This window comes from Streptopelia decaocto, assembly GCF_964273445.1.
Source record: "Streptopelia decaocto genome assembly, chromosome: 15".
In the NCBI taxonomy this organism is placed as follows: Eukaryota; Metazoa; Chordata; class Aves; order Columbiformes; family Columbidae; genus Streptopelia; species Streptopelia decaocto.
Window position 1 is genome coordinate 10,558,096 of NC_138670.1, and position 25,679 is coordinate 10,583,774.

The 25,679-nt window shown below is 37.8% G+C and overlaps 1 protein-coding gene across 1 annotated transcript in view; it reads right to left on the reverse strand.

The window, feature by feature from the left end:
* Nucleotides 1-25,679, reverse strand: part of CCDC60 (coiled-coil domain containing 60) — a gene marked incomplete at its 5' end in the record, with an annotated part of 50,784 nt that overhangs the window by 21,644 nt on the left and 3,461 nt on the right. The window contains 2 exons of the mRNA XM_082066473.1: nucleotides 3,455-3,546; nucleotides 4,601-4,684. Coding sequence (XP_081922599.1) covers nucleotides 3,455-3,546; nucleotides 4,601-4,684 — 176 coding nt within the window. The remainder of the gene's footprint in view (nucleotides 1-3,454; nucleotides 3,547-4,600; nucleotides 4,685-25,679) is intronic.

Sequence of the window (25,679 nt, forward strand, 5' to 3'; positions counted from 1 at the left end):
CAGATATTAAGTCTATTGGATATTCTTCTGCATATTGGGTCATTTGCCTACTGTACATTTCAGAAAGCATTCGAGAAACTGAGTTCATATTTCAAAAAGTCTGTTTCCCTGACTTTTCTCAAGCAAATTTCTCCATGACCATTATAGCTCATATCCTACTTCACTTCCTGAACAATACATGTAGGATTCATTACTTAATTGCCACAGTAAATATAATCAATTATAGTAGGCGTGTTACAGGATCACTACTGGGATTTCAATGTAAAGAATCTGTGGTATTACACAATATGAATGGCAAACTTCATTTGAGCATTTGTTCAGCCAACTGCACTTTCCAGAAACTAGTATTAAAGTGGCCATGGCCTACACGAAAGAAAAAGGCACGTTTCTTCTTACGTGTACTAAGCAGCTTTGACTAGGCCCTGACCTTGCTAAACTTCTGATCTTCAAAAACCAAATATGTGTAAATATATCATTTAGAGTTCAGTAAATATACATTTATTTGTGGAGTAGCACAAAATTAAGTCTTCCCTTTCTTCATCTTCTGTTTCAATTGTCATGGAAAACTTTCCACCCAGGCATGTGCAATCACATGATGCTGGCTTTGAATGCAGTTGTGAATTAAATTTATGGGATTAAAAGAGGATGGCAGAGTCAAAGATGCTTTCACAGGTAGGCATTTTCCTACTTACAGCTCTTCAAACTCTGCTTGAGTTATTAAAATGAAGTTGGATTCTTTCCACTTTCTGCATCAGCAGTAAAAAGGATTCCTGCAAGCCAAGTTAGGTATTTAAGAACAATCACACAACATCGCTGTCCTCTATGGGTGTGATCCAGGTACAACTGATCAGGACTTGACAATTCTGCTGACAATGTACATAAAGAAATATAATCTTATTTGTCCCTTTAGCTGTATTGGTTTCTGGAGGTGAGAAGGGATGAAAGACTAAAATTTGGGGTTTTAATCACTCAGAGAAAAGACAGAACATCAAAACACATTAGTATCAAATCTATTCACATCATTAAAAATCTAGATTTAACATAATTTTGTAGATTGCATTACCATTAAAAATTCAGTGGAAGGCAAATCTGCATTTATCATAATCTGGTGCAGGAAACAAAAATGTCTTCAGTTAAAAGTCAGCCAGACTAAACACTTCATCTGTTCTAGGAAACAACTGCACTCACCCACAGTAATGGGCTGGATCGCTTAAGAAGTCTTTTCCTGGAGCTTCTAATTTAGCAGGCCAATTTTGAAAATAAAAATCAGAGAAACAGAAGCATCACTAAAGTCTAAAAGAATAAGTAAAGCATTTACTTATCTGAGACACTTGAGTTCTAATTGTAGCTGTTCCAGTGATAATTAATCTAACACCCCCAATTTGACTTTCATAATTTACCCATGAGAGCAATAATATTTATCCACCTAATACCTAGCAGTGCTGTAGAGATGAATAAGACAAAGTTTGCATGTACTTGAGTACTAGGAATTGTAAGATTTATCAAACTAACATCCCTAAAAGCATAAGATAATCAGTAACACAAGCAATTCTCATTCACACTGTGCCATCCATGCCGATTTAAAAGCTGCATATTTATGCAGTGACTTTAGTTCAGATACATTGCCCAGTTTCCAATCCCAATTTACAAGTTACTTGGCAGAGCTGCAGAGGGGTCAAGTGATTTGCTCAAAGGTACGTAAAGTTAACTGCTCAGCTAAGAGTTAGGATCAATATCTTGAGACTCCCCTCCCCACACCACCTGCACCATTTCTGACCTCGCCATACAGCATTCAACACAATGCTCTAACACTCAGAAACCAGGAGCAGAAGAAACAGATTGTATAGCGAGGCAATCTACGTATTTCCCTGCTTTCGGTATGGACAAATCATGTCCAGCTTCAGTTTGCACCACTGATATCCTACATGGTGCTTCTTTAGCACATGGAAAAGTTAACTCTGAAAAGCATGACTTTCCATGCCACTGAATCCTTCAGATTTAGTCTGTCACATAAAGGACCCCAAACACCACCACCTTGAAAAGCAGTACTGTATCTTGTTACACAGAATCACAGAATGTTAGGGATTGGAAGGGACCTCAAAAGATCATCTAGTCCAATCCCCCTGCCATATTTGCTTAGATTTCACTTAATAATTAAGTGTTTATATAGATGTCTGTTTCACTGCTGCTTGCTTTGATTCAACCATTTTTATCTAGTGAATGTTCTTCAAAGACTGAGTCTAGGAACCTTGAAACACTTGTGTAATCTGTACCCTGCTGGGTTGGCAGTGATAATTTGTCAGTTGTATTTGCAGCAGGCTGTAACTAAACCTTGCCAGATGTAAATAATCTTTTTGTACTACTGCTTGCTGTTTCAGTTGCAAATTAATTCATTTCTTAGCTTCACACTCACATCAAGAAAGCTAGGAGGTTCCAGGAAAATTTAGAAAACCCTAGAGTCACCTCTTGCAAGGCTTATTATGCAGTTTAGCAACTGTTAAAGCTAATGCTGAGCAAATAGAGTGAATGGTCTCCGTAGGCAAGTTTGGAGTGCAATCAGAATGTGTGATTGCAACAGGAAAGCATATTGAAGCCTCAATCACCTCAATCTTGTCAACTTGTCACCACCTGCAGTGACAGTGGTGAAACATGGGTGACAATACAACCTAAGTGCATTTAAGAATATGAGCACCTAAATGAGAGCATACTCTTTGCTAAAGCCTGTTCCCAATAGGTCTTCTTGTGTGTTTTCTTTTTTGTGCATGTGGTGGTGTTTTTTTTTTAATGAGACCATAAGAAATGCCCTGTTGGGACAGGAGTTTGTGTCTAGTGGCAACAGAACATACTTTCTAGGAAAAGTATGCACACCAGCATTTCTGTGGTCAGTCTCATCAAACAAATAATAGTTGTTGTCCAAACTCAGCTGGCTAAAAGGTATAATAGGACAGGGATTTGGGATCCTATATAACAGCTCAGTATCCATTAGATAAGGGGTACGAAAATCTATTCCTTCCATGTCAGCATCTTCCTGAGACTCAAGTTGGTATATTGCAAATAAGTCCATGCAGGTTTTTCTGTAATAGTGGTAGAAATTTTCACTATGATTTTCCATCACATAATAATCATTATGTGTTCTAACACTGCTTATTTTTGACTATTTTGTTGACTACTTAATTTTGGCACAACACTGTCATGAAAAAGACTGTAAAAAAGTAACACGCACCTTTATAGACTATGTAGTATTGACACAGAGCTATCAAACAATCATCCCTCATACTGCATTGACAACATTTTGAATATACATAAAGCCTATAAAGGAAGAATTGTAAACCATCTTTTCTAAGCCTGTTAGTACAGTTGATTGTTTTGCCTATAATCCAACTGCTGCCATTGCAGAAGCAAAGATTCCTTTCACCGTGAGCAGCCCGTTTCTGTATGCTCTGGATTCCCTTACCTTGAGTGAGCCAGAGCTTTACTAAGAGTCCTCAGCTCCTTTCCTGTTTCTCTAACTGGGGATAGCCTCCTCACTGGTTCTGATGGATGAGACTAGAAATGATCACATTGAAAATAAGTATTATGGTATTAATTAAGAATAGTTTAGCATAGAGAAGGTATGTGCAGTCTCAGAGCTCAGTTTTAATCACCAAGTATTTTCTGAGACAGTCATCATCTGGGACAGCATCATGTCATTTCACAAGCATGTAAACAAGCCTGATAGCACACTGCTGTGCATGCCTGTGTGTGCGTGTGTTCCAACAGCCTTTAGCTCATTGGCTGACTTCAAGTTTGACAGAGATCTTACAGGCAGTTAAGCAGCTGTGAGCTTCACTAAACTACAAAACAGGAAGAAGAGATTGTTCAATGGCTTAGACTGGAGGAATGACTCTTGTGAGTGCTTATGCATTAAAGTACAAAAGTATGCATGGGAGAGAAATCTTTTACAAGTCCCAGCCTAGAAAAAATTTTCAATCAGCCTCAAAACAAGGAGATTTGGCTGTTCTGTGCTGACTAAAAAGTGGCATCTAAATAGAGTTTTTGCCGGGTCTTACAGTATTTAAATTTTTAGGTTAAGGTCACACCAGGCAAAGGCTGAAACAACAGGTATAGGCAAGATCATCAAAAACTGTTAAATTGTGCAGCTCTTCATAACACCCAAAGGAGCAGCTTCTTCAGGTTTCTGAGATCTAAGGATGTGGAAGATTAACCTATTTACTTCAATAAAAATATTGATTTCTGAAATAAAAAATAATTTTGAATGTATTAGCCATTTCTGTGATAAACTGTCATATAGTTTAAAGGTCAGTCTTCTAGAATTGACACATGGAATAACTAACACAGCTAAAGTGAACTTTCAGAACACTATTTTTACCGAATTACAACAACCCTACATCTCACTCATGAGCAATTTTTTCTAATACTTTCAGAAAGAGTTTCACTAGATAAAACCTATGAAATGTTCAGTCGTCAACAAAAGGCTGGTTCCTTATGTACAGTAAGGCATTAAACCTCGAATTCAAACAGATATCTATATGAGTAATTAAAACATGTTTGTTGCCTTCTTTAACTCCATCTTAAATCAAGGTTTCATCAGTACTCTCACCTTCGGACTGAGAGGGTACTTGTTAGCAGTAACTTCAGCCACTTCTTTGGGTCGTTTTTCCTCCACATGTGTTTTCACTGGTTCCTAAAAAATGAACAAAACTGTGTCACCATATTTGAAATACTGTTACTCACCTGTGCTGTAGCATAATTGTAGGTCATAATTTTCAAAATTAAGTGGTGCAAATAAGTTTTTCTACAGAGATACAAACTAAAGCAAAAATAATGACTAATGTATTGTAGAAAAAATTACAACATCACTAAGTAACTTTGGTGCACAAATCAATTCTCCTATGAAGTCTCTGCTGACAAGCTACTGTGCAAAATGCATACATGCTTTCTGAATTACTATGCTTAAATGCTTAGAAAAATGTAACTTTTCTCTCAGAAAATGGTTATATAGAGTGCTGTGTCTAACATAAAAAGAAAATCCAATTTCCAAAACCGGGAAGGGGAAATTACTTACCTGTAATTGCTCTTCCCCAAAGACACAAACTGTGACAGACAGTTGGATCTGTGCTTTCACCCACAAGGAAGGCACAGACACATAAAAAGCCCTGAAGTCAAACACAAGCACACTTTTAGTCCTACTTCAACCATCAGTTTATTCAAGTGGAAGAAAGACATATTGCCTCCTATTAAAAAAATTACATAGGTAGATTAATAAAAGTCTTCAGATCCCTCAGTTGTGTATCATGCTCAGGCTAAACGGATATGAAAACAGCAATTCCTTCCTGCACTAGTTTTAGATCAAAGAGCTAATTTATTGGTTCCAAGCAAAGCAAAGCTAGAGGCTCCAGCAAGCAGCATCCATACAGTCAGAGTACAGTCAATGTACAAAAAAGGCTGAAAGACTGCACGACAGATTCAGAGCTGTGGATAAAATGCTTGCCATGCTGCACAACTTTTGCACAACAGACCAAGGCCTGGAAATATTCAAGTATTCAAAAAATAAATTAAGAGCAAGAGCCTATTGCTTGTTGGAATCTTGACTTGAGAAGGCACAAAATTATTTCAAAATTTATGTTCCTGTGTAACATTTCAGCAGAACAAAGGTTCAAAGTGTAAGGAACACTATGTTCATCCACTAGAGAACTGCAAACATCAATGTTCTAATATAATGACTGAGGCAGCCCACAAACCAATAGAAAACTGGGGTGGGGGGAAGGGGGAATAAAAATGACACTGCTGAGGAACACAAACATCAGGGAAGTTACAATCCCCCACCACAATGCCCAGGTGCCATTGCTTTTACAGCTGATTATACCTTGAATAACATGATTAAAACCAATGGAGAGTCTCTCAGAATAACTTACTACTCAAGGGAAGTAAAGTGGTGGAATATAGCCCTAAGTTTTCAATGTCTTGAAGGCACTGACCACTAATACAGGGTCTAAAGCCATTTATCTATATCCATTTCAAGCATCTAATGCCACAGAGCACTGACAAGTTTGTTCAGGTGCAACATTTCCCTGCATCCCACCCCTGGCCAGCCAGCTCTGCCAGTTCACGAAGGAGGGAAAAAAAGAGCTGTGAACTCAGCCAACCTTTGCACAGTTGCTCAGGGAAAGAGGTATTGCATATATCAGCCCCTCCACTCATGCACTGATAATGTGATTCAATCAGCCTTATCACAGAAAACAGAAGGAAATAGCTTCCTTTTCTACAACATTATCTTTCATTACCATGGCATGTATTGAAAAGGTGCAATCTGAGCTTAAAACGGTAATAGTACATAATTATAGAACAGTAGAACACTATCTTTTTAATTTACAGTGTAGATATAAAAACAGAGAAAACAATACTAGCATGTCTAATTTGTTACACTCAACAATATGTTATCATGACAATCTGAACAACCTTTGGAGTTTGGGTGTTTGGTTTTTTTTTAGTGTTCCCAGCTTATGAAGATTTTCATCATAGTTCATCTAATTTGCTTTTAAGTCATCAACAGACCTGTTTCGGTGATCGTTTCCTGCTTTCATTATGATGAAGTAACAAAATCTCATACAACTCCATATGTAACAAACAATAATTATAAACACAAACAAAAAAAAAAAATCAAAGTAATATATGAAACATCATCTTAAAGGGAGATTACATGAGGAAACGACCAAAACGTTTTCCATTAAGATGATTACAGACATTTTTCTTGAGATCGCATCCAGCAGCTCTAGGTGAAATGAAGTACAGAAATATTGCAGCAGGTGGAGCTCGATGCCACCCGATTGTCAATAGCTCTGCTCCTGGGGACCTGGAGGTGACCCCTTTCCGAGCTGCCCCAGGGGGCTGCTGGCACCGAGGAAACCCCGGCATTCCTACCAGAGACAGCTCCTCTGTCTGTGTCCTCCTCAGCTTTAGAAAGAAAACTGAAGGCTCGTAAAGTATTTTTGGATGAACAAATTCTTTTTTGTTTCAGTCAAAACCCACCTCCTGCAGACACTAGATTTTATCCTACCAATTCTCAAATACTACCACTTTCTCTTCTAAATAATTCTGGAGATCAAAAATTGTTCAACTCTGACAAATCCTTCCTCTTATTAAACATTTTCTCCATTTCATACACCTGTCATCTTTGCAGATGTTGTTCTGTATGTTTTGAATTTCCAACTTTCTTCTTATTGTGGAAATAGCCTGTGCAGGTGCTGTGTTTACCATCTGCAGATGCAGAGTTGAAGTATAATCAACATACTTTTAGGCTGTACATTTTCCAATTTTTTGTTTAAGCTGGTGAAAGAACTCATTTCCTTGGCAACTCCTCAAGTTTTTTCCTTCTGGCTAACTCATTACGCTTATATGGTATTGTCAAAAATAGCAGATTGACACACCTATTGCACTCTTCTTCCTTCTAATATATGACTTGAACAGAAGCATTATGATCACATTTGCAGCCTGTGAATGTGTTTTGATGGAAATAAATCAGCACAGCCTCATCACAAACCAACATTTAGTCATCCAAATGCAAGACTGACCTGGTGAAATGTATTTTTTAATTTTACAAAAATGTTTAGAACACTTTTGTGAAGCACTTCATATAGAGATGACTACTGCTGTTCTGCAGGTAAAATAATAAGTGTTGAATTTTAAAGGTAGGATTCTAGCCAAGTACTCAGGATTTTTTTCCTATTTCTTCTTTTACTGCTGTTGCTCAATAGTGACCTTTTCTGCCCTTTCACTAGAAGGTGGGAACATGGAACGGGCATCAGGACCAAAAGAGAATTTTCAATTAAACACAAGAGGCTCTGAAGCAAAGGTCTTGACTAAAAATATATTACAGAAAATTAAAATTATTTTGGGGGTAATGCTGTTTTAGTGCTTCAGCTTAAAAAATGCCACAACTAAAACTGCAGATGTAAACACATGTCAGCAAAGACAAGATACCTGATTTGTTAAGGCTGTGCTGTAGCATATCAATAATGCAAAGCACTTCACAGTTGAGAATCTCTGTTGCCAAGGGGAGCACTTGATAAGAGCTATTGCAGCAGCTTCCGTGCTTGGTCCCAATATCGACAGAAAGGGGCACTCATCCCACTGTTTTACCACGGGTACTTTTAATGAGTGAGGGAGTTCCAGCCCTGTCAGGTCTCCTTCTGCACTCTAGTGAGCTCGTTACTGTCAGTATAAACATATCAGAAAAATGGAAGGAGACAGCAGAAAAGTGAGAGAAAGGTTGTCTGCTAGCGAAGGCATGAGAATGAAATTTGGAATAAGTAGATTCAATTTCACCTCTGTCAGAAATTTCCACTGACATCCTAAATAAACCATTTAGCACCTTATCCCAGCTACAGAATCACAGAATGTCAGGGATTGGAAGGGAGCTCGAAAGATCATCCAGTCCAATCCCCCTGCCAGAGCAGGAACACCTAGATGAGGTTACAAAGGAAGGTGTCCAGGTGGGCTTTGAATTTCTGCAGAGAAGGAGACTCCACAACCTCCCTGGGCAGCCTGTTCAAGTGTCTGTCACCCTTACTGAGAAGAAGTTTCTTCTCAAATTTAAGTGGAACCTCTTGTGTTCTAGTTTGAACCCATTACCCCTTGTCATATCATTGGTTGTCACCAAGAAGAGTCTGGCTCCATCCTCCTGACACTCACCCTTTATATATCTGTAAACATTAATGAGGTCACCCCTCAGTCTGCTCCAAGCTAAAGAGCCCCAGCTCCCTCAGCCTTTCCTCACATGGGAGATGCTTCACTGCCTTCATCATCTTTGTTGCCCTGCGCTGGACTCTCTCCAGCAGTTCCCTGTCCTTCTGGAACTGAGGGGCCCAGAACTGGACACAATATTCCAGATGTGGTCTCACAGAGGGGCAGGAGAACCTCTCTGGACCTGCTAACCACCCCCCTTCTAATACACCCCAGGATGCCATTGGCCTTCCTGGCCACAAGGGCACAGTGCTGGCTCATGGTCACCCTGCTGTCCCCAGGACCCCCAGGTCCCTTTCCTCTACGCTGCTCTCTAATAGGTCATTCCCCAACTTATACTGGAACCTGGGAAAAATAACACTTTTCATTCATTAACATCTATGAAGCACTCAGATATTATAGTGGTGGAAAGCCTATGTATAGAAAAACTGTTGTTTTCACAATAAAACCAGCTCAGTATTGTTTATTCCATTGATTTCCCTCTGTTTCTTGTATTCCTCAGGGAAATCCATTTTTATTTTATTTTCTCCAGATAATATTTACTTCATTCTGATAAGCTTGGTAAGTTTTGTAAAATAATTGGATCAAATTAGTCTCAGCTATAATACCATCGTTGTCAGTGCATTTACAGTTACTTTTAACCCCTTAAGCAGCTACATTATTTGAGCTGCCATCTTTATAGTCTCTATAAACTCTTTTCATTAAGATGATTTGAAAATTTTGAAACATGTTCTTGGAAGTCAATGCAAATAAGCAAGCAAAAAAAAAATTACACTTCTGTATGACATCCCTCTATGCTAATATTTCTGTCTTCTGTTTGTCATTTACATGGTCTCCAGGCAACATGCCAGTAATTTAGGTATATGCAACACGCCCACCACCTTTTATTCACATTTTTGGTTGCATATTTGCCATGATAATATTACTCACCCATAGCTAACGTTTTCTAGATATTTTGCCTTATTGAAGTCAGAATTACAAATGTTCTCGCCAAATCTTCTTCCAGAAGACCAAACGTCCCAATGATATTTTGGATCCTCAAAAATTCATTCTACTAGAAATTAATGTAATTTATTTTAAATTGAAAAAAAAAAAAAGAAAACCCTTTTGCACCACAATAGCAGTTTCTTACTTCTGCTAGTCTAACATAGGATTTCTTATTGGAATGCTATGCTAAAAACATGAAAGTTCATGACCAAGGCAGGAGTACCTAATAAAATTATCAGATCGATATCTGCTGCAGCAGAGTCTCTATTCAATCCAAATGCAACAAACAAAAAAAGAACACGCTATTCTGCTTTTTTTCATAGTGAGAACAAAGTTAATTTGAGAAGGAGCTGGGGAAAGACACAGCTGGAGAGCAGAGTTACCAGCCTCAGGAAATTCACAGAAATGTAATTGAGAACAAATTATCTCTTTAATTACTTTTGATCAAATCAATAAAAACCATGGAATAAAAAGCATGATGACTGCCACCTGGTAGAGGACAAAGAACACCAAAGTTGAAAACTACCATAAAACTGAAACACAGCCATATTAAGAACAATCAAAGCACTTCTCTTACAAAAGGAAATGGGGGGAGGGGGGGAAAGGGTGCAGGATAGTAGTTCAATAAACACAAGCAGTGCATGCAGAAGTTAATGGTTGTTTTTGGCCACTGCTCACTGTTCTCAGCTGTGAAGATTGTTAACTCTTAACTGTGTTGTTTGAATTTCCAATTGTCCATCACTCAGGAATCATTAAACACAAACAAAAATACATAACAAAAACCAACACAAGACTTCCTGTTTCCTTCTGAACTTCCATGGTTTCTCCTATGCTGGCTTTTATTTACTTAACACCGATGCAGGAATTAGTTAAGTTTAAGGCACAGCACTTATTTTTGTCAGTGTGTTAGTAAAACAGAGCAAGATCTTACTTCTCCTTTGGCTTCATTCCCAGATATAAGCAGTAATACTCACACCTGGAGGTCACAAATGTGTAGCTAAGCATGGCTGGTTCTGAGTGTGATAGATGGGACCAAGTCTTCTGGCTTGGCAGAGATGGAAGGACTACAGGGGCTACAACAGCATCCAGTAACAGTGAGGACTCCTGAGCCTCTCTGTCTAGAATACTTACACGCTCCCCACTACTGTAGCAGTTTAGCCCTTTACTACTTTTAGACATTAATCCTCACAACATTCTTGTCAAGTGTGGTATTATCCTTTTTGTATACATGAAGAATGAAGGTAGAAAAAGATAAGTGACTTGTCCCTGGTCACATAAACTGACACAGGAAGGGCAGGGTAGTGAAAGCAGGTGTGTGAGGCCAAAAGCTTGCATGTGGGCCTGGAAGTCCCAACCCCCTCACACAGTCTGAATCTTACAGCATTTGTCACTGAATAACGTCAAAGAAAGCAAATTTCTGAACCACCTCCCTTCTCCTCAACCATGTTTCAGTTTAATATTCCACAACCGTTCTTGATGTGGATGCTAAGCACTGAAGTTAAAGTGGATTTCAGATGTGCTGTTGACACCTTGCCCTCTGTCTTTTTCTCTGTCTTATCTCAACTCCTTATGGACCTTAAGATCTTCAGAGTTTCAAACAGTTCCTTTAAAACTCTTGGCATTTATATGTGAGCCAGGCAATCTGTTTATTTTATAGGCTGACTAAAAGAAATTTCACTCCGATGTGACCTTTGTTTGGATTTGTTCGTGGAGGGAAGCAGAGTGGCCATTTCCTATCTCCAGAATTCTGCATCTAGATTCATAGCAAATATGCTGAGATGACTGGGTCAAGTGACCTGTTAGTGAACCCTTCACAAGGTATCTGACAGTGATCATCTGCTTTGTCCTGCTTCACAGTAGATCTGGTTTAGCTTGAGATGAAATTCTATTGTCTAGTAGAAACTAAATTTCACAGCACCAAGGAAGTATCATCAAGGTGGCCTGTAGCCAAGCACTAATTTTTCTAGGACATTCTTCTGCTTCTTTCTCACAGGTCCTTACAGTCAGGAGTTACTTCAGCTGGCAATGGCCAGGACTGCAAAATGCTAAACTGGCTCAGAAGCCCAAGACAAAGGACTTCACTGTGTAAAAATCTCCAGACTACCCTGTGCTGTCTGAATAATTTACATAAATCTATCACAGAATTACTATTAGAACTAGCAAAAAGAGAAGCTTTAAAAACAAATAGTCAAAAAAAGCAACGAAATCAGACAGTTTAGGAACATGGTGATACCTCACTGATTTTTAAACAGTAAACTGTCTTTTTGAGATACATTCTTCCCCTAGCAGTAACTAATTCCTTTTTCTCTCCTGCTCAGCTTATACCTGAAACACACAGACTAAGTCCTCCATGCAGCACGTAGCACGTCATTCCAGTCCCACCAATGCCGACTGTGTTTAACTGCTACACATCAGAGAAGACAACTGAAGGATCAAGCCAGCAAATGAAGTGCTATCATTCCCTAAAACTGCAGTCATATTACCTAGAATTTCAAAGTTATTGAAAATTAAATATTACAACACAGTTTTTCCTCCAGGAATATGTCTTTAAGTTTTTGAATAGGTCTGATTAAAGTGCAGACATGCCTAAAAAGTTATTTACTTTTTCAACAGAACAGATCTGACTTCTACTAAAAGTACTGTCATTGGCCCGGAAAAAACATTTCAGAAAGATGAGCTACTTCCTATTTCACTGTCAGACCTACAAACGAAAAAAAATTTCAAGTGACAACATAATGCAGACAACGCAGTGAGCTATGCTATATAGCCTGAGGTAAAAGAAACTGGCTTTGGAGTCTTTTTTTCTTGTAGGCTGCTGTAGCCCACTTAATAAGTGGATTTGGTCCCCCAACCATCATCCTCACCGCATCCATTCCCACCAAAACACACTCTCTGAGAGGTTCTGGGAGCAAACATGCATTGCTCCTACTGGTTTTGTCAATAAATAGAAAACCTAATTCTGCAAAGACTGTTAAGCAAGCAGTTTTCATAAGATCTAAAATAATTTTAAATCCCAGCAACAAAGAAAAATACATTAAAAAATACAATATGACAGGCTTCCTGGCACAATTTTCCTCAAACAACAGCTGGGCAAGTAAGCCAGACTCACAGGAAAGAAAGAGTTGGCTGTGCTTTTTATAAGACAAACAAACCAGGACTTGGAACTCCCCTGATCTTAAGAAAGAAAAAAAGTATTTTCAGTTGGCATAGGGCCAGGAAAACTATAGGTAGAGTTAACAATTATGGTTAAACTCACCTCTGGAAGGAACGGGGTATGCATAAGCAAACGCAGTTTTGCCTTGTAAATGGAACGCACAATGGATCAGTCCCAAGAACTTTTATCTCAAGCTCTGAGATAGTTACTTTCATAACTTTTAGAAAACCTCTTTCATGCAGGAGAGTTCAAAATTATCAGCTTTATGTGGGTGATTTTGCTTTACTAATGGCTCAGAACACCTGACAGCTTATGTTAGTAAGGTTTATTGGAATTCATTGCATCCACCTGTATTTGAGCTTAAAAAAAAAAAAACAAAACAAAACACACAAACCAAGAAAGGGCTTAGAGAATTTCCCTAATACTTAGAGTCAAATTACTGGGTATTAAGTTGCTAATTACACGAGCTAGCTTTGTGCCTATCCAGCACATATTTCTAGAATGTCTCACCCTGATACTTATTGTATTTTAATACTTGCAGGACACAACAATAAACCAATAATCTTAATCTCTATCCTAGGCTTTACTTTGACATAGTAATAAAATTTAAAAAAAAAAAAAAAAAGACATTACTGAATCAATTTCACAGTAAAATTTTAAAAGGTCTCTTAGTAATGAAGTTCCTTCCTATGCTGAAAACTGAGGGTGTCCTATTCAGGATTCTGCAAAAGAGATCCATCTTGGACTTCCCCAATTATAGATAATTTGATTTACTCAAAACTAAGCTACAAAGCATTCAGTCACATCGACACTCATACTTACCAACACCCTGTTGCAGTAGGCAATGTACTTGGTCTACATGGTAAGAAGCTACAAAGTCTAGCGTTGCTTTAATATGGAAGACTGTACTTACATTATTTAAGGGTCTGATAACTCTTAGGGATATGCCAAGAATCTAATTTCTGGACAATCCATATGGATAGTCCAGAATTAGCTGTGGGACACATACTAGTGAAATGGCAGTGGTTTGGGCTTAGCATAAATGCTTAAGCTAACGTGTTCTGTTTCACAGCTCTGTTTTTTGCTGAGTAATACCTAAACCTCATGTAACAGCAGTCTGAAGGTGTTGGAAAGGCCGGACAGTATAGTGATCAGAGAAGAAAATGCCGAACGCATAGGGAAAGATTAAGTCTGAACTTGTTAAAGTCATTGTTTCACTTATATCTTCCCAGGTCACTAGTGGCACCCTAAGTATTGTTATTCTGGGATCACAGTGACTCATGTTTCTGTGGAAGAAAACAATGGAAAGCCAACACTAACAGAAAGCTCAGCTGATTAAACATCACCTCCTCCCATCTATGGCTTTCCTAAGAAAATCTGTGTGGAGGAGAGCTGTGCTAACAGATTGCTTTCCAAGCAAGAAATCTAAGTGAATTATTACTCAGGCCAAGGAGTTGTCAAAACTTACCACTTTTTTCCAAAGTAGTAGCTGTTATCTGATCTTGAGCTTTTTGCAAACAAACATTACATCCAGTTCAGGGAGGGGGTGGAAGGGAGGAAGTTGTGGGGTTTTTTTTTGGTTTTGGGGTGTGGGGTTTTGTTTGTTTTTGTTTTGTTTGTTTTTTCGTGGTTTGTTTTTGTTTTGTTTATTTTTATTTGGTTTCCAAAGACAGCTAAGACTCAGTGATCAGGAAAAACAAGTTTCTGCAAAGAAATGTTAGAGAAGTTTAATAACAGTAATTCTTTTCCATCATCAAAGCACTTTAAAGCATTTTTAAAAAGATACAGTCTGCTAGCCACATCAAGATAAAGAATATCCTAGTGCACACATTAATGCTACAGATTCTCTCCTCTAAGAATGCAGGCAGATTAATCAGAATCTCTAAGCAGATTGGCAGATAGAAATTTTTTGTTTGTTGTTACTCTGCATGCAGTGATATTCCTAAGGTCAGAATGTAACCTTCCATATGGAGTAGCCAGACAATGAGAATAACACAGTAGGATCATTATAGAATTTATCTATCATTTTCTCAAATTATGTTTTGTTTTTCAAAATTTAAAATTCTACATTTATCTTGCACACTATTTTTTTTCATGTTCTAAATCATATTTTAAAAACTCAGATGATTGAGTTTGTATAATGAGAAATGTAATGACCTGTAAAATGAACAGAGTGCATCTGCCAGCCCTAACAAAAAAGTCATCTTTTCACCACACGCACGTCACAATATGGGGCTGACAGTTCCATTGTTATTTTCCCAGGCAGCCACTCCTGTTGCTTCCCTAAAACAAACGTTCATTTTTAGATGCAAGCTGAAGACTAAGTTAATTTAAAAGCTTATAAATCTCTTAAAGTATTTTCCCAGTGACACTTTATATAGAATAAAAAAAGAGTATACAATGGGTTGCTCTATAAATGCACATTCTCTAAGTAAACTGAAAATATAAAGTTGACAAACAAAAAGGCAACCAAATTCTCAACCACTGTTTAATTTCACTCAAGCATATTTTTGTCAAAGGGTCAAGTTCTCTGCTTGAATACAGATTCTAAGTGAATCCGTACTTTGACAGGAATGAATATGGTCCATATTGCACCAGCAGATTGAGTCTGTATCCACAGACTGGCTGGCACCAACTTCATCCATGATAAACATGAGACAGATGAACATGTCAAGAAAAGGATTTTAGCAGCTATATTTCATGCAAGATTACAGAGTATCCCTTAATCTCGATACTAATCCAAAACACATTTAAATATATACACCAAGGTCTTAGCAATAGCTCTGCATGGATTTTAGATGTAACATACTGAAGTAAAAACACCCTCTCTTTATTATAAATTTGCAGTTTATAATAGAACTTAAACATGCACACATACACACATCCCCCTCATTTGTACCTAGTGTGGGTTGGATCATCACATTAATTGAACTAGCGTTCTGGAATAGATTTGACAAGGTTATCTGCAAATAAAGCCTTATATCATTTTATCTGTGACTTTTAAAAAGGTATTAATATTTAGGAACTACTCTACACTTCTTGTAAAAGAAGTTCAGTCCAAACTGCTAGTATCTGACACAGAAATAACGGAATAAGCCATGGCTAAACCACCAAAACTTGACTTTCCAAAGGACAGCTATTTTCAGAAGCATTTTGTGATAGCTGTGCCAGCTGCACACACAGACTGCATTACATCTGTGGCCCATTCTCCTTAAGCACTGTCTTTGTTTTGATTTCCTGTTTCATATTCCATTAGTTTTAAGGCTGTATGTCATACAGCCATTAAATCACAGTTTTCAAGCAATAGTGTCTTCCAGCTGACCTCTGAGCAAAACAGCACAAAGCCTTACATTCACAGAATTTGCTGTTACAACCAATAGGTACTGGCAAACCTTACTCCAAAGCCTCTATCTTACATAGTGAACTTGCTCTGACTCACAATTATTGCCACACACCAATTCAGATCTCACATAGATTATATAAGCTCATATTATTTTAGGAGAACAGCTGAAAGTAAAATACCTGAAGGGAAAAAATTACATACACAATATTTTACTGACAGCAGCTTTAAGAGGGAAGGATTTCACAGAATCCCAGAATGGCAGGGATTGGAAGGGACCTTGAAAGATCATCCAGTCCAATCCCCCCACTGGAGCAGGAACACCCAGATGAGGTTACACAGGAACATTTCTGATGAGCTAATGGAAACAGCAAAGTGACTTTTTGGAAAAGATTTGGTGTGGTGTGTAGTGGTTTGGGCTTTTTTGTGTTGTTTGTTTGTTTATTTTTAAATCTCTTTATCTGCTTTCACTACAAGATGAAGTGAGCTCATTGTCAGCAAGAGTGATTTCTGACTGTCAGACAGCAAAGCTGAATGGATTCCGTGCTGCTGAGCTCTTCTTTTTTTCCTAAAAAAAAGTCAGGAAAAAATAAAGCTTTCATCTGATGATCCTGGATAGGTATCACTAGGATCTTGCCAAGGTTTAATTTCTGATTTTTCATGGATTAACATCATTGTTTATAGTTCAGGCTGTTGCACAGTGACACAAACTCTAAACAGGATGACAAGAAACAAACCCAACCAAACAAATAACAATTCCAAGACATAGCAATGCCTCTGATATGAGTTTAAAAATGAGCTTATTTTACAGAAATCCACCTATGAGCTTCACCAACAATGGCAGCATTTGTTGAGGCAGAGCTTGCGGGTGAAGTGCCCAAAAACCCTCCAGTGACAGTACAGCTGTCTGCACAGAGAATTCAGCTCCCTGAACTGTAATGAGCAATTTGTGTCACAGTTCTGATCCAGCGTCACTTTATCTGACACTGACTCCAGGAATTAATTTCTAACATTTCAGGGTAACCTAATAAAAAAATAAAAATTGAAGCAGCATATGGTAGATATCTGTAGCTAACCTATCACCTGCAGACGGTGTTAACAGAAAAGTTAAGTGTGTTTCTGTTATAGTAAAGACTCACTTTCTTCAACACAATCACATAAACCTAAGACAGTATCAACAATGTAAAGCAGCATAAAGGACAGAATATTTTAACCATATGCTCTAAGCTAATACTGTGATGGTCCTATGTATTTGAGAAGCTTCTTTAGAGAAAAGGCTTCTTTGTACATCTACCCACTTTGGAAGATGGGCTCAGAACTAGAGAGAGATCTGTTTCCAGTTTTCAAAATTATGGAATTTGACTAGAATATATTTGACAAGATAACTGTTATAGGTTTTCAATTATTTTGTCAACATAGTAAATGCACTGTATGAAATTCATAAATACTTCTAGTTTTGGCAGAACTAATCAAACCTAAATAGAACTGTAAATACCAGCTTTGAAAAACATTTAGGAATGGAATATAAGCCCTGTTTAAACTCAGTCCTACTGTTATGTGGTCATTATGGTGCAGATGAATCACAGTCCATCTATTTCAGTCTGTTCTGGGCCAAAATCTTCGTCAGTAGCAAGCTGCCAGCTTGTTGTGGCTTACGGTTGTCACACTTGACCAATGTGAACCGGTGACAGTCACACTATTCTCCACCAGCCAGCCAACCAACCTGCCAATATCATGACACCTGCAAGAAAATACTAGTCCTAAAAGTTTCCAATGACCAGACTTCCAGAGCTTTACTATTTCCTAATCCCTGTATTCAGGCATGTCTTTAGCAGTAGGTTATGTGACAGAGAGAAACACTGCTGCTGGGCTCTCATGTGTGATTTTTAGGGAAGAATAATTTTAGGGGGCATGCTTTCCATTTAGGGTGCCCAAGGTAACAGTACCTGCAGCATTGTGTCACAACCTCTCCAACATAACCAATACAGCCAGCTGGCAGATCAAGATGACCAGTAGCACCTGGCAGTTGGAGTGAGACAGTACTACAAATACACAAGGTATCAGCCTAGTCATGAGGGAATTCAAGGCATGAACCATACGTGCGAGACTTATTCTAAAACTGTCAGACATGACAGGTTTGATTTTCTGCCAGTAACTGTCCAGTGAAAGAGAGAATGCTTGTCCTTTATTTTTAGGCCATAGTTATGACATAGCTTCATTTATTCTTAAAATAAATATCTCTCCAAACTGCATGGCAAATAATTAGCTATGGGGTTCATTTGTTATCTAATAAAGCTTTAAGTATTCCTCTGTCTGAACTGGGAGCTAACAGATTCAAGGGGTACAAGCAGTCTTTGAGGGGAAAGGGAGGAATCAACCAGGGTTCAAAACCACAGGGTTTCTGAAGCACTGAGAGGGAAATGCTGACACACAGAGGGACCAAATGATGCCATCTTGGAATCCTGGACAGATCAGGATCCTCAGTATGGAAGACAAATAAGGTTATCTGATCACTGGGAACCATTGGTTGTACCTGCAGGAGCAAAATGAGGCACAGAGGCCAAAGCAACTGAAGTAAAGACATTTCCAATTAAAGTAGTGCAGTCCAAGGACTGCTCTAACAGATGAGGAATGACTTGATTCACCCTCCCAGAAGTGCCACAGGCATTAGCTCAAGGCCAAAGACACAGTAGAGTGCACTCATAGCGACTAGGATCTGCCAGAGGCTTCAGCGGGTTCCATAATTTACTGCAACCTAAAATTTTTACAAATAACCCTAACAACTTTGCAGTCTCTTTACTTCAAACATATGGATTATTTTCCTGGAGCCCAATGAAACAGAGCTTGAATTTGTTTATGAGTAAGGAAACTTACTAAAAAGTCAAAGTTATTCTTAAAAAGGGAAGATTTGTAACGAATGCAGTGTATGAAAGAGCAATTACAAATTTAAATATATCACAACAGATTCATGAAGCACCTTTTGACCCTTGAATAAAATTGTACAGGTGGGTATGAAGCTAAATGCTTGCAGACCAAAATCTATCAGTGTTTCGCTTGAACTGTGCCCTACTCCATGATTACTCCAGTGTGGTTGATAGACAGGCATAGGAAAAATCACAGCATTTCACACCAATAAGGACTGTGGAATCTGTCTTTTCTACCTATTAGATTAGCAAAGAGGACGCATAAACCTTTTAGCAGCAAGTCATTAAAGAATTACATTAAAACCTCCCTTTTCATACACCTGAAAAACAGGTTCCAGGTTACAATACCCCAAACAACGTCACAGCCTAGTTTTCACAAATAACAAAGTAATTCCTTTTTCAAAATGAACAGAATCCGAAGTAACTTTATACCTCCATTGCCCATACCCTGCTTTTGAGCTCTTAATGTAAAGAGTGACAGTAATATAGCTGCCTAATTAACTTTACTATTGTCCCCTACAAAATACTCCCTATCTTAGCTCTCCTTCTGTGCAAATAGCATAAATTTAATTTAATGGGAAGGTCACATTACACTACAAGGAATGTTGTGACATTCCATTATGTCCTCCTATTCCTGCTTACAGTCCTCCCATCATTGCTGTTACGCATTCAACACCTTTTCTATACTCATGGCATGAATAAGGAGAAGCTACTCTAGCCATGGGAAATGCTGCCTTCCACTACTCGTAATTTAAGATGCATCATTCTACAGTCTCAAGGAAAGTGAAACACCAATAATCTGATTTTACACAAATGGGTTTTCCTCTGCAAGCCAAACTCAGGCTTTAATTATTACTTTTTTTTTTTTTCCCCCCCCTCGCTGCTGAATGCCTTCGTTTACTTTGCCTGCACAGGGAAACATTCCAATTTAAGAACAGGTTTCAAAGTTCTTGCATTCAGATCAACTTACCCTGAAACTTACTGTCTTTATGAGAAAGATGATTCCTCTCCTGTGCCATGCAGTGTTTGGGGAGAATTAGCAAGGTGTCTTGGCTAAACTTCAACTTGTTCAAACTGCTGTCTGCTCACTTAAGTTCATCTCTCCTTTTTCAACTGGACACATTATTCTTCATCACTTTCTACCCTGAACTCTCAGGTAGTATTGCTCTGCTGAACCCAGTTAACCAGGCATGACTGATATGACCTCTACATTGAGCCTGCAAAGTGCTTTTAGCATCATTTGGAGTAAAATTAATCTATAAATAAATCATCCTTCCTAGAAATGGGCACAACACAACCCATCTACCAATCTAGTCTTGCATTTCTACATCAGTTCTGATTTTTTTCCCTCATGTAAACATAAAATTCTCCACATTGTTCACACTCCCCTATCCCTAATTAAATACCTGCTGCTTCCTACTAGAGATCAGATACACAGAGAGGTTTCTAAATTCCACATATGCAAAAAAGCTCGACTATACCACCTGAAACATTTTCTATATTTCTAGTACATTACATTCATTCCTGATATGACTCCACTGAACATGATATTACAGAAATCCTCCAGTGTCTGACAAGATCAGCATTAATATTCCTTTGTGCTATCAGTGACACAAAGGAACCAGCAACTCAAACATGAATTACAAAGAGTGTTAACCTTACAGTTCAGTGCAAGTTCTAAACTGATCATACCCATCAAAAGTAACATACATTTATTTCTTCCATAGCACTTCTAGTCAAATCTCAATTCCCCCTCACCCCCGTTCTGTCTCAAAATTAACCATCTGATGAAGTGTTTCCAGTTATCAAAAGTCACTTTTAACTGCCACACTGCAGCCAGGGGAGCGCCAGGTTCTTCAAATACAAGAAGTTCTGGATTTCTTTCATTATGTAACCTACAAAGTATTTGTATGCACTATTTAAGAGAAGCAGACATTAAACCTGTTAAAAATCTAATGTTTTGAATATTCACTGTAAAGTGTAACCTTTGTAATGCATTTCTCTCCTGCCCCAGGCGTAATATTGAAGATTGATTCCCAAATCTAGGTGAGCAATGCAATTCTCTATAATGACAACTCAAGCTGTAATCACAGAAGTGTAATGCACCATGACTGTACCAGCAGCGTGACATTTGGCAAGTTTACTAAAACCTTAATAACAATGCGTTATTACATTTTATATGCTTCCCTTAATTCATTACGGAACAGAAATTGAACTTTTGAAATTGATTAGACTGTTTTGAACTTAATAGCATGGAGATTGTGTGGGCCTTACCAGTTAGCAGCTGTTCTGGAGATATGACAAACTAATATAGTGACAATAAAGCCTTTACTTCTATAGATCATAACATTTATATGTAGTTAGGCTCAGTTCAGGAGTATCACCTAACATTTAATATTAATGTTAGAAAGTGAAAATACCACTCTTAACCAAATAATAAAAAAAGAGTTTGACCTTAAAAATATGATTTTGTAAGCATATACGCTATCTCATTTATATCACTATTTGTTTCACATTCTAAAAGACAAAGCAAAAACACCTGCAGGAAAAACCAAAAGCTTAGGATCAGAAAATTCTTTACTATAACACCAGGTTTCTATTTTTCACATGCAATTATCTGACATAATTCACTTTTCTAAGTCATTGTCCCCAAAGGTACAAGAAGTAACAACTGTCAGTCTCACAAGGCCATGAAGAAAAACATTTAAAAAAACCCTCAATACATGGGTGCTTAAATGTTATGATTAACAATAATAAAACCAACTACTTCAGCACTAAAGGGCTGCTGGTCTTCTAAAATAGCCAAGAATTTCTAACAGATACGTGGCTACAGTGGCAAAGTAAATCACAGGTAAGAAGAAGAAGTGAAATTCAGAAATTCTGCATCAAGAACAGCTTCACTATGCCTGCTAAATAACCTCAAATACTTGGCTGGCAGTGTTGGTATCCTCTTGTTAGAATTACTGCAGTAGGATTAATATCTCCATGTTGTCCATGGCATGTACAAATAAGAATTGTAGTTCTTCAGAAATGGTAAAGGCTCATAAACTTTTGTAAACTTTTAGTAAAGGCTCATAAATTAAATCCAAGTTGAAATAAATATATTTATGGTTCAGGCTAGCAAAGGGGAATGAGCTTAATTAATAAAACCAACAGTAGCCAGTGTACAGTGTAACAGCCTAATCTAATGTAATATTTGTGGAAGGGGGCAGAAAAATATCTGCTATTGCAATTTAGGCATACATCCAAATTTGATAAAATATGTCTAAAATTGAACTTCCCTTATTTCATTTGCTCTGTTCCAGTTCTGTCTATGATGACACTATTATCTATCACTTCAGTTTCTGTTTATCTTTCATTCCACTCCTCCTTTTAGTACTGCTCTCACATAAGCAAACTGCTCCAGACCACTAGTTCAGCCATCTAAAGCCATACCCTTTCCCGTTATTCCATAGTCAAATTATCCACAGTCTGCTTATTCACCACTTTCTAATATGCCCTCAAACCTTACGCATTCAGGCTTACTAACATTTAATAACGTGCACATAAAAGCAGCAATATAACAGTGCATTATCATTGTGTTGTAAATGTCTGGTGGGTCAATACCTCCTTGGATGGGTGACAAGAAAGTCATACATGAGAGAGAGAGATGCATGCCATTAGGCTGTTCATTTCCAAACATGCTCCAATGTTTGTCTTCTGCAACAAGAAATGCATCTGTTACTATTTTTAAAAAGAAAAACTAGTGTACTGTATTGCTATTCTTGCTAACCTAGCTAAAGGCTACAGAAGACAATTAAAAAAATACTTAAGCAACTCTATTTACTGGAAATCAGCATTATCCATAACACATGTACAACCTGAGTTTCACTTTTTTATTGCTAGCAGTGACCCAGATGAAAGCTGAAAGTGTAATCAGCTTTCATCATGAGAAGTGAAGACATGCATGAGTTCTGTCCCACCTGATGATTACCATGCTGAGAGCTTGCACACAGAATTTATTGATAGACGTTATGAAGCTTGTAGGAAAAGTCATTGGTATAATACCCATAGTTAGTTCACCCCACATACACTTGAGCAGAACAGCCCTGTATGTTCACTCCAGAAAGAAGAATAACCCACATAACCAAACACCTCAATTTGTATCTGCTTAACACCCAAAAAAACCCAACCAAAAAAACAAAACCCAAACAAAATAACCCCTAAAACCACACACCACCACGAACCCTTTTACCTGTTAAAGACAAGAAAAGGAAACTAGAGAAGGTTAGCCAAAGAAAAACTATCTGCAAAATCCACCTATCTTAATTAGCTACAAGAAATCTCCATGGAAACCTAAGTCAGGCATACCTGTACACGCATGTATGGCAGGCTTTCAGATGCAAGCATCACACACTGCTGACAAAGTCTTTCAGACATTCCTGAATGTACATTCAGCCAGGTCTCTCAGAGGCAGAAAACAACAAACCCTTTCTTTTCCTTAAAAAGCAGCAGAATATTTTTTACAATACAAAACTAAGAATATTGAAATTGTAATCACATGCTTGCACTTGTTTTTATTTCTGTTTTACATGCTCTGGACTTTATGTCACTAGTATGTTTTGGTCATAGCAAGGTGATAAACTCTAGTCAACTGAGAAAGGGCACTTTTCCAAATACTGACACTTCTTGCACCACCTTCTTTCTTTCTCTTCTGCCCTAGGCTTACAGCCAGCTGCAAACTGTTGTGACTTCAGAAAGCAAGAAAAAAGGAAAAAATCCAAAAAAAGTAATTTCTTGACAATTAGAATTTCCCCATATTAAATTTCCTGAGTGCACCACAGTTATTTTGTTTCTGATCTGCAACAGATAACCAAGATTATGCAAGCCATGACACCACCTATATAGCTATTGCAATGGAAGGGTAAAGACAAACCTGGTTTTGCAGATGCTTTTAGCTTTCACCCTGATTTTTTCATATGGGGGGCATGCACTGCATCCATAGCCAACAAAAAAAAACAAAAAAAAAAAAAAAGGAATTGGGGCCTAATTTTATGTTTCTCATCTTCATTCCCAATTTTTCACCAGAAATGCACAAGGACAAACATGAAAAATTTGGACCTCTGGGGAAGCTGAAAGCATGACTCTCACTGCTACAATCTCTTCTGTACTCTCCCGTGCTTGTTTCCCTTGTTCTGTCCAAAACACCAGCCCTTAGAGACATTGTAATTCCTGAGCTAACAGATTGTGGTATCTTGATAAGCCTGGCAAAGAAGTACAAGCAAAAACAAAAAGAACCTGATCTTAAACCAAATATTAATTAACCCTTGCAAATAAAGCATATCAAAATTCTTTCATGCTGCCAATATGCATTTTGTAACACTTAGAAATACTGAAATGTTTACCAACAAATAGTTTGAGACCACCTCTAGCAAAATTTGTAAGGATCCAATTTCACCAGCCAACAACCTACCAAAAGACCCCAAAAGATACTTCCATCTAAACATCTCTATCAATGGTTTGGCAATTCTGAGTAACAGCCATGCCAGTGATAATTCACCCATATATTCTACCTCTTATATCTAATATGGAAAAAATACACTAGAAAAGTGTTAGTATTTTGTAGCTTTCCACTTTCAAAGCCAGTCTAGTTAACAGAAAGAAATATTGTGCTATCCATTTCCTCACTAGCATTTTGTTGAAATTTCATGTTCTTCAAATAGGAAGTTTCAAGGTATTTCTTAAGCTTCTTCTAGATCTATAATAAAGTTGTTTGTTTGTTTTTTAAATGACTCTGGTATAGCACTTAGATGCAGGTGAGAGACCAGGGCTGATCAATGACCACACTCAATTTGGAAAGCATTAGGAATGTCACCACACCAGGGTACTCTGGCCTGACCAGTTTCTTCATTTTGGAGATACTAAGAAAATGCACCACTAATGTTTCCTGCTCTTCCCAGAACGATAAGGAATTATGACTGATCCTCACATCAGAGAGCTGGCAGGAAAAAGGTTCTTTGCATTACAAGTTCTGCCTTGAAATAACATGCTTTTAGTCTTCTGGAAAGCAAGGTTTTAAATTGGAAACCCTGGCAGATCTTTAACTGCAGCAATAACAAATAGCATCAGTGTAATTTCTCTTGAAAGAAATTGCTCCGTTTTCTTCTCTAGTTCTCAGCTTAAAACCTTTCATTGCAGATTCTGTTATCAATCTTATCTAGTGACCTATTTACCCAAAGCACAGAATTACAGAACAGAATTTTATGACAAGTACAGAGCAGGCTTTAACACTAATAATACTCAAGATTTTGTGGACTTGGATTGTTTTTAGGGCTTGGTCAGAAAGGCCACTTCTCTTTCATGTAAAAAAGTCAACAAACCACCTCAGAGGTTTTGCAAATTAATTTGTCATAGCAATTAAGGGAAAGAAGATATATAAACATGATAAAAGGTGACTAACATTACCATGCACTGTTCCATTAAGGAATAAGAAAGAGACCTTTAACACATTGCTCTGAACACTTAGGAAATTAAAAATACTGTCTGGATAGCT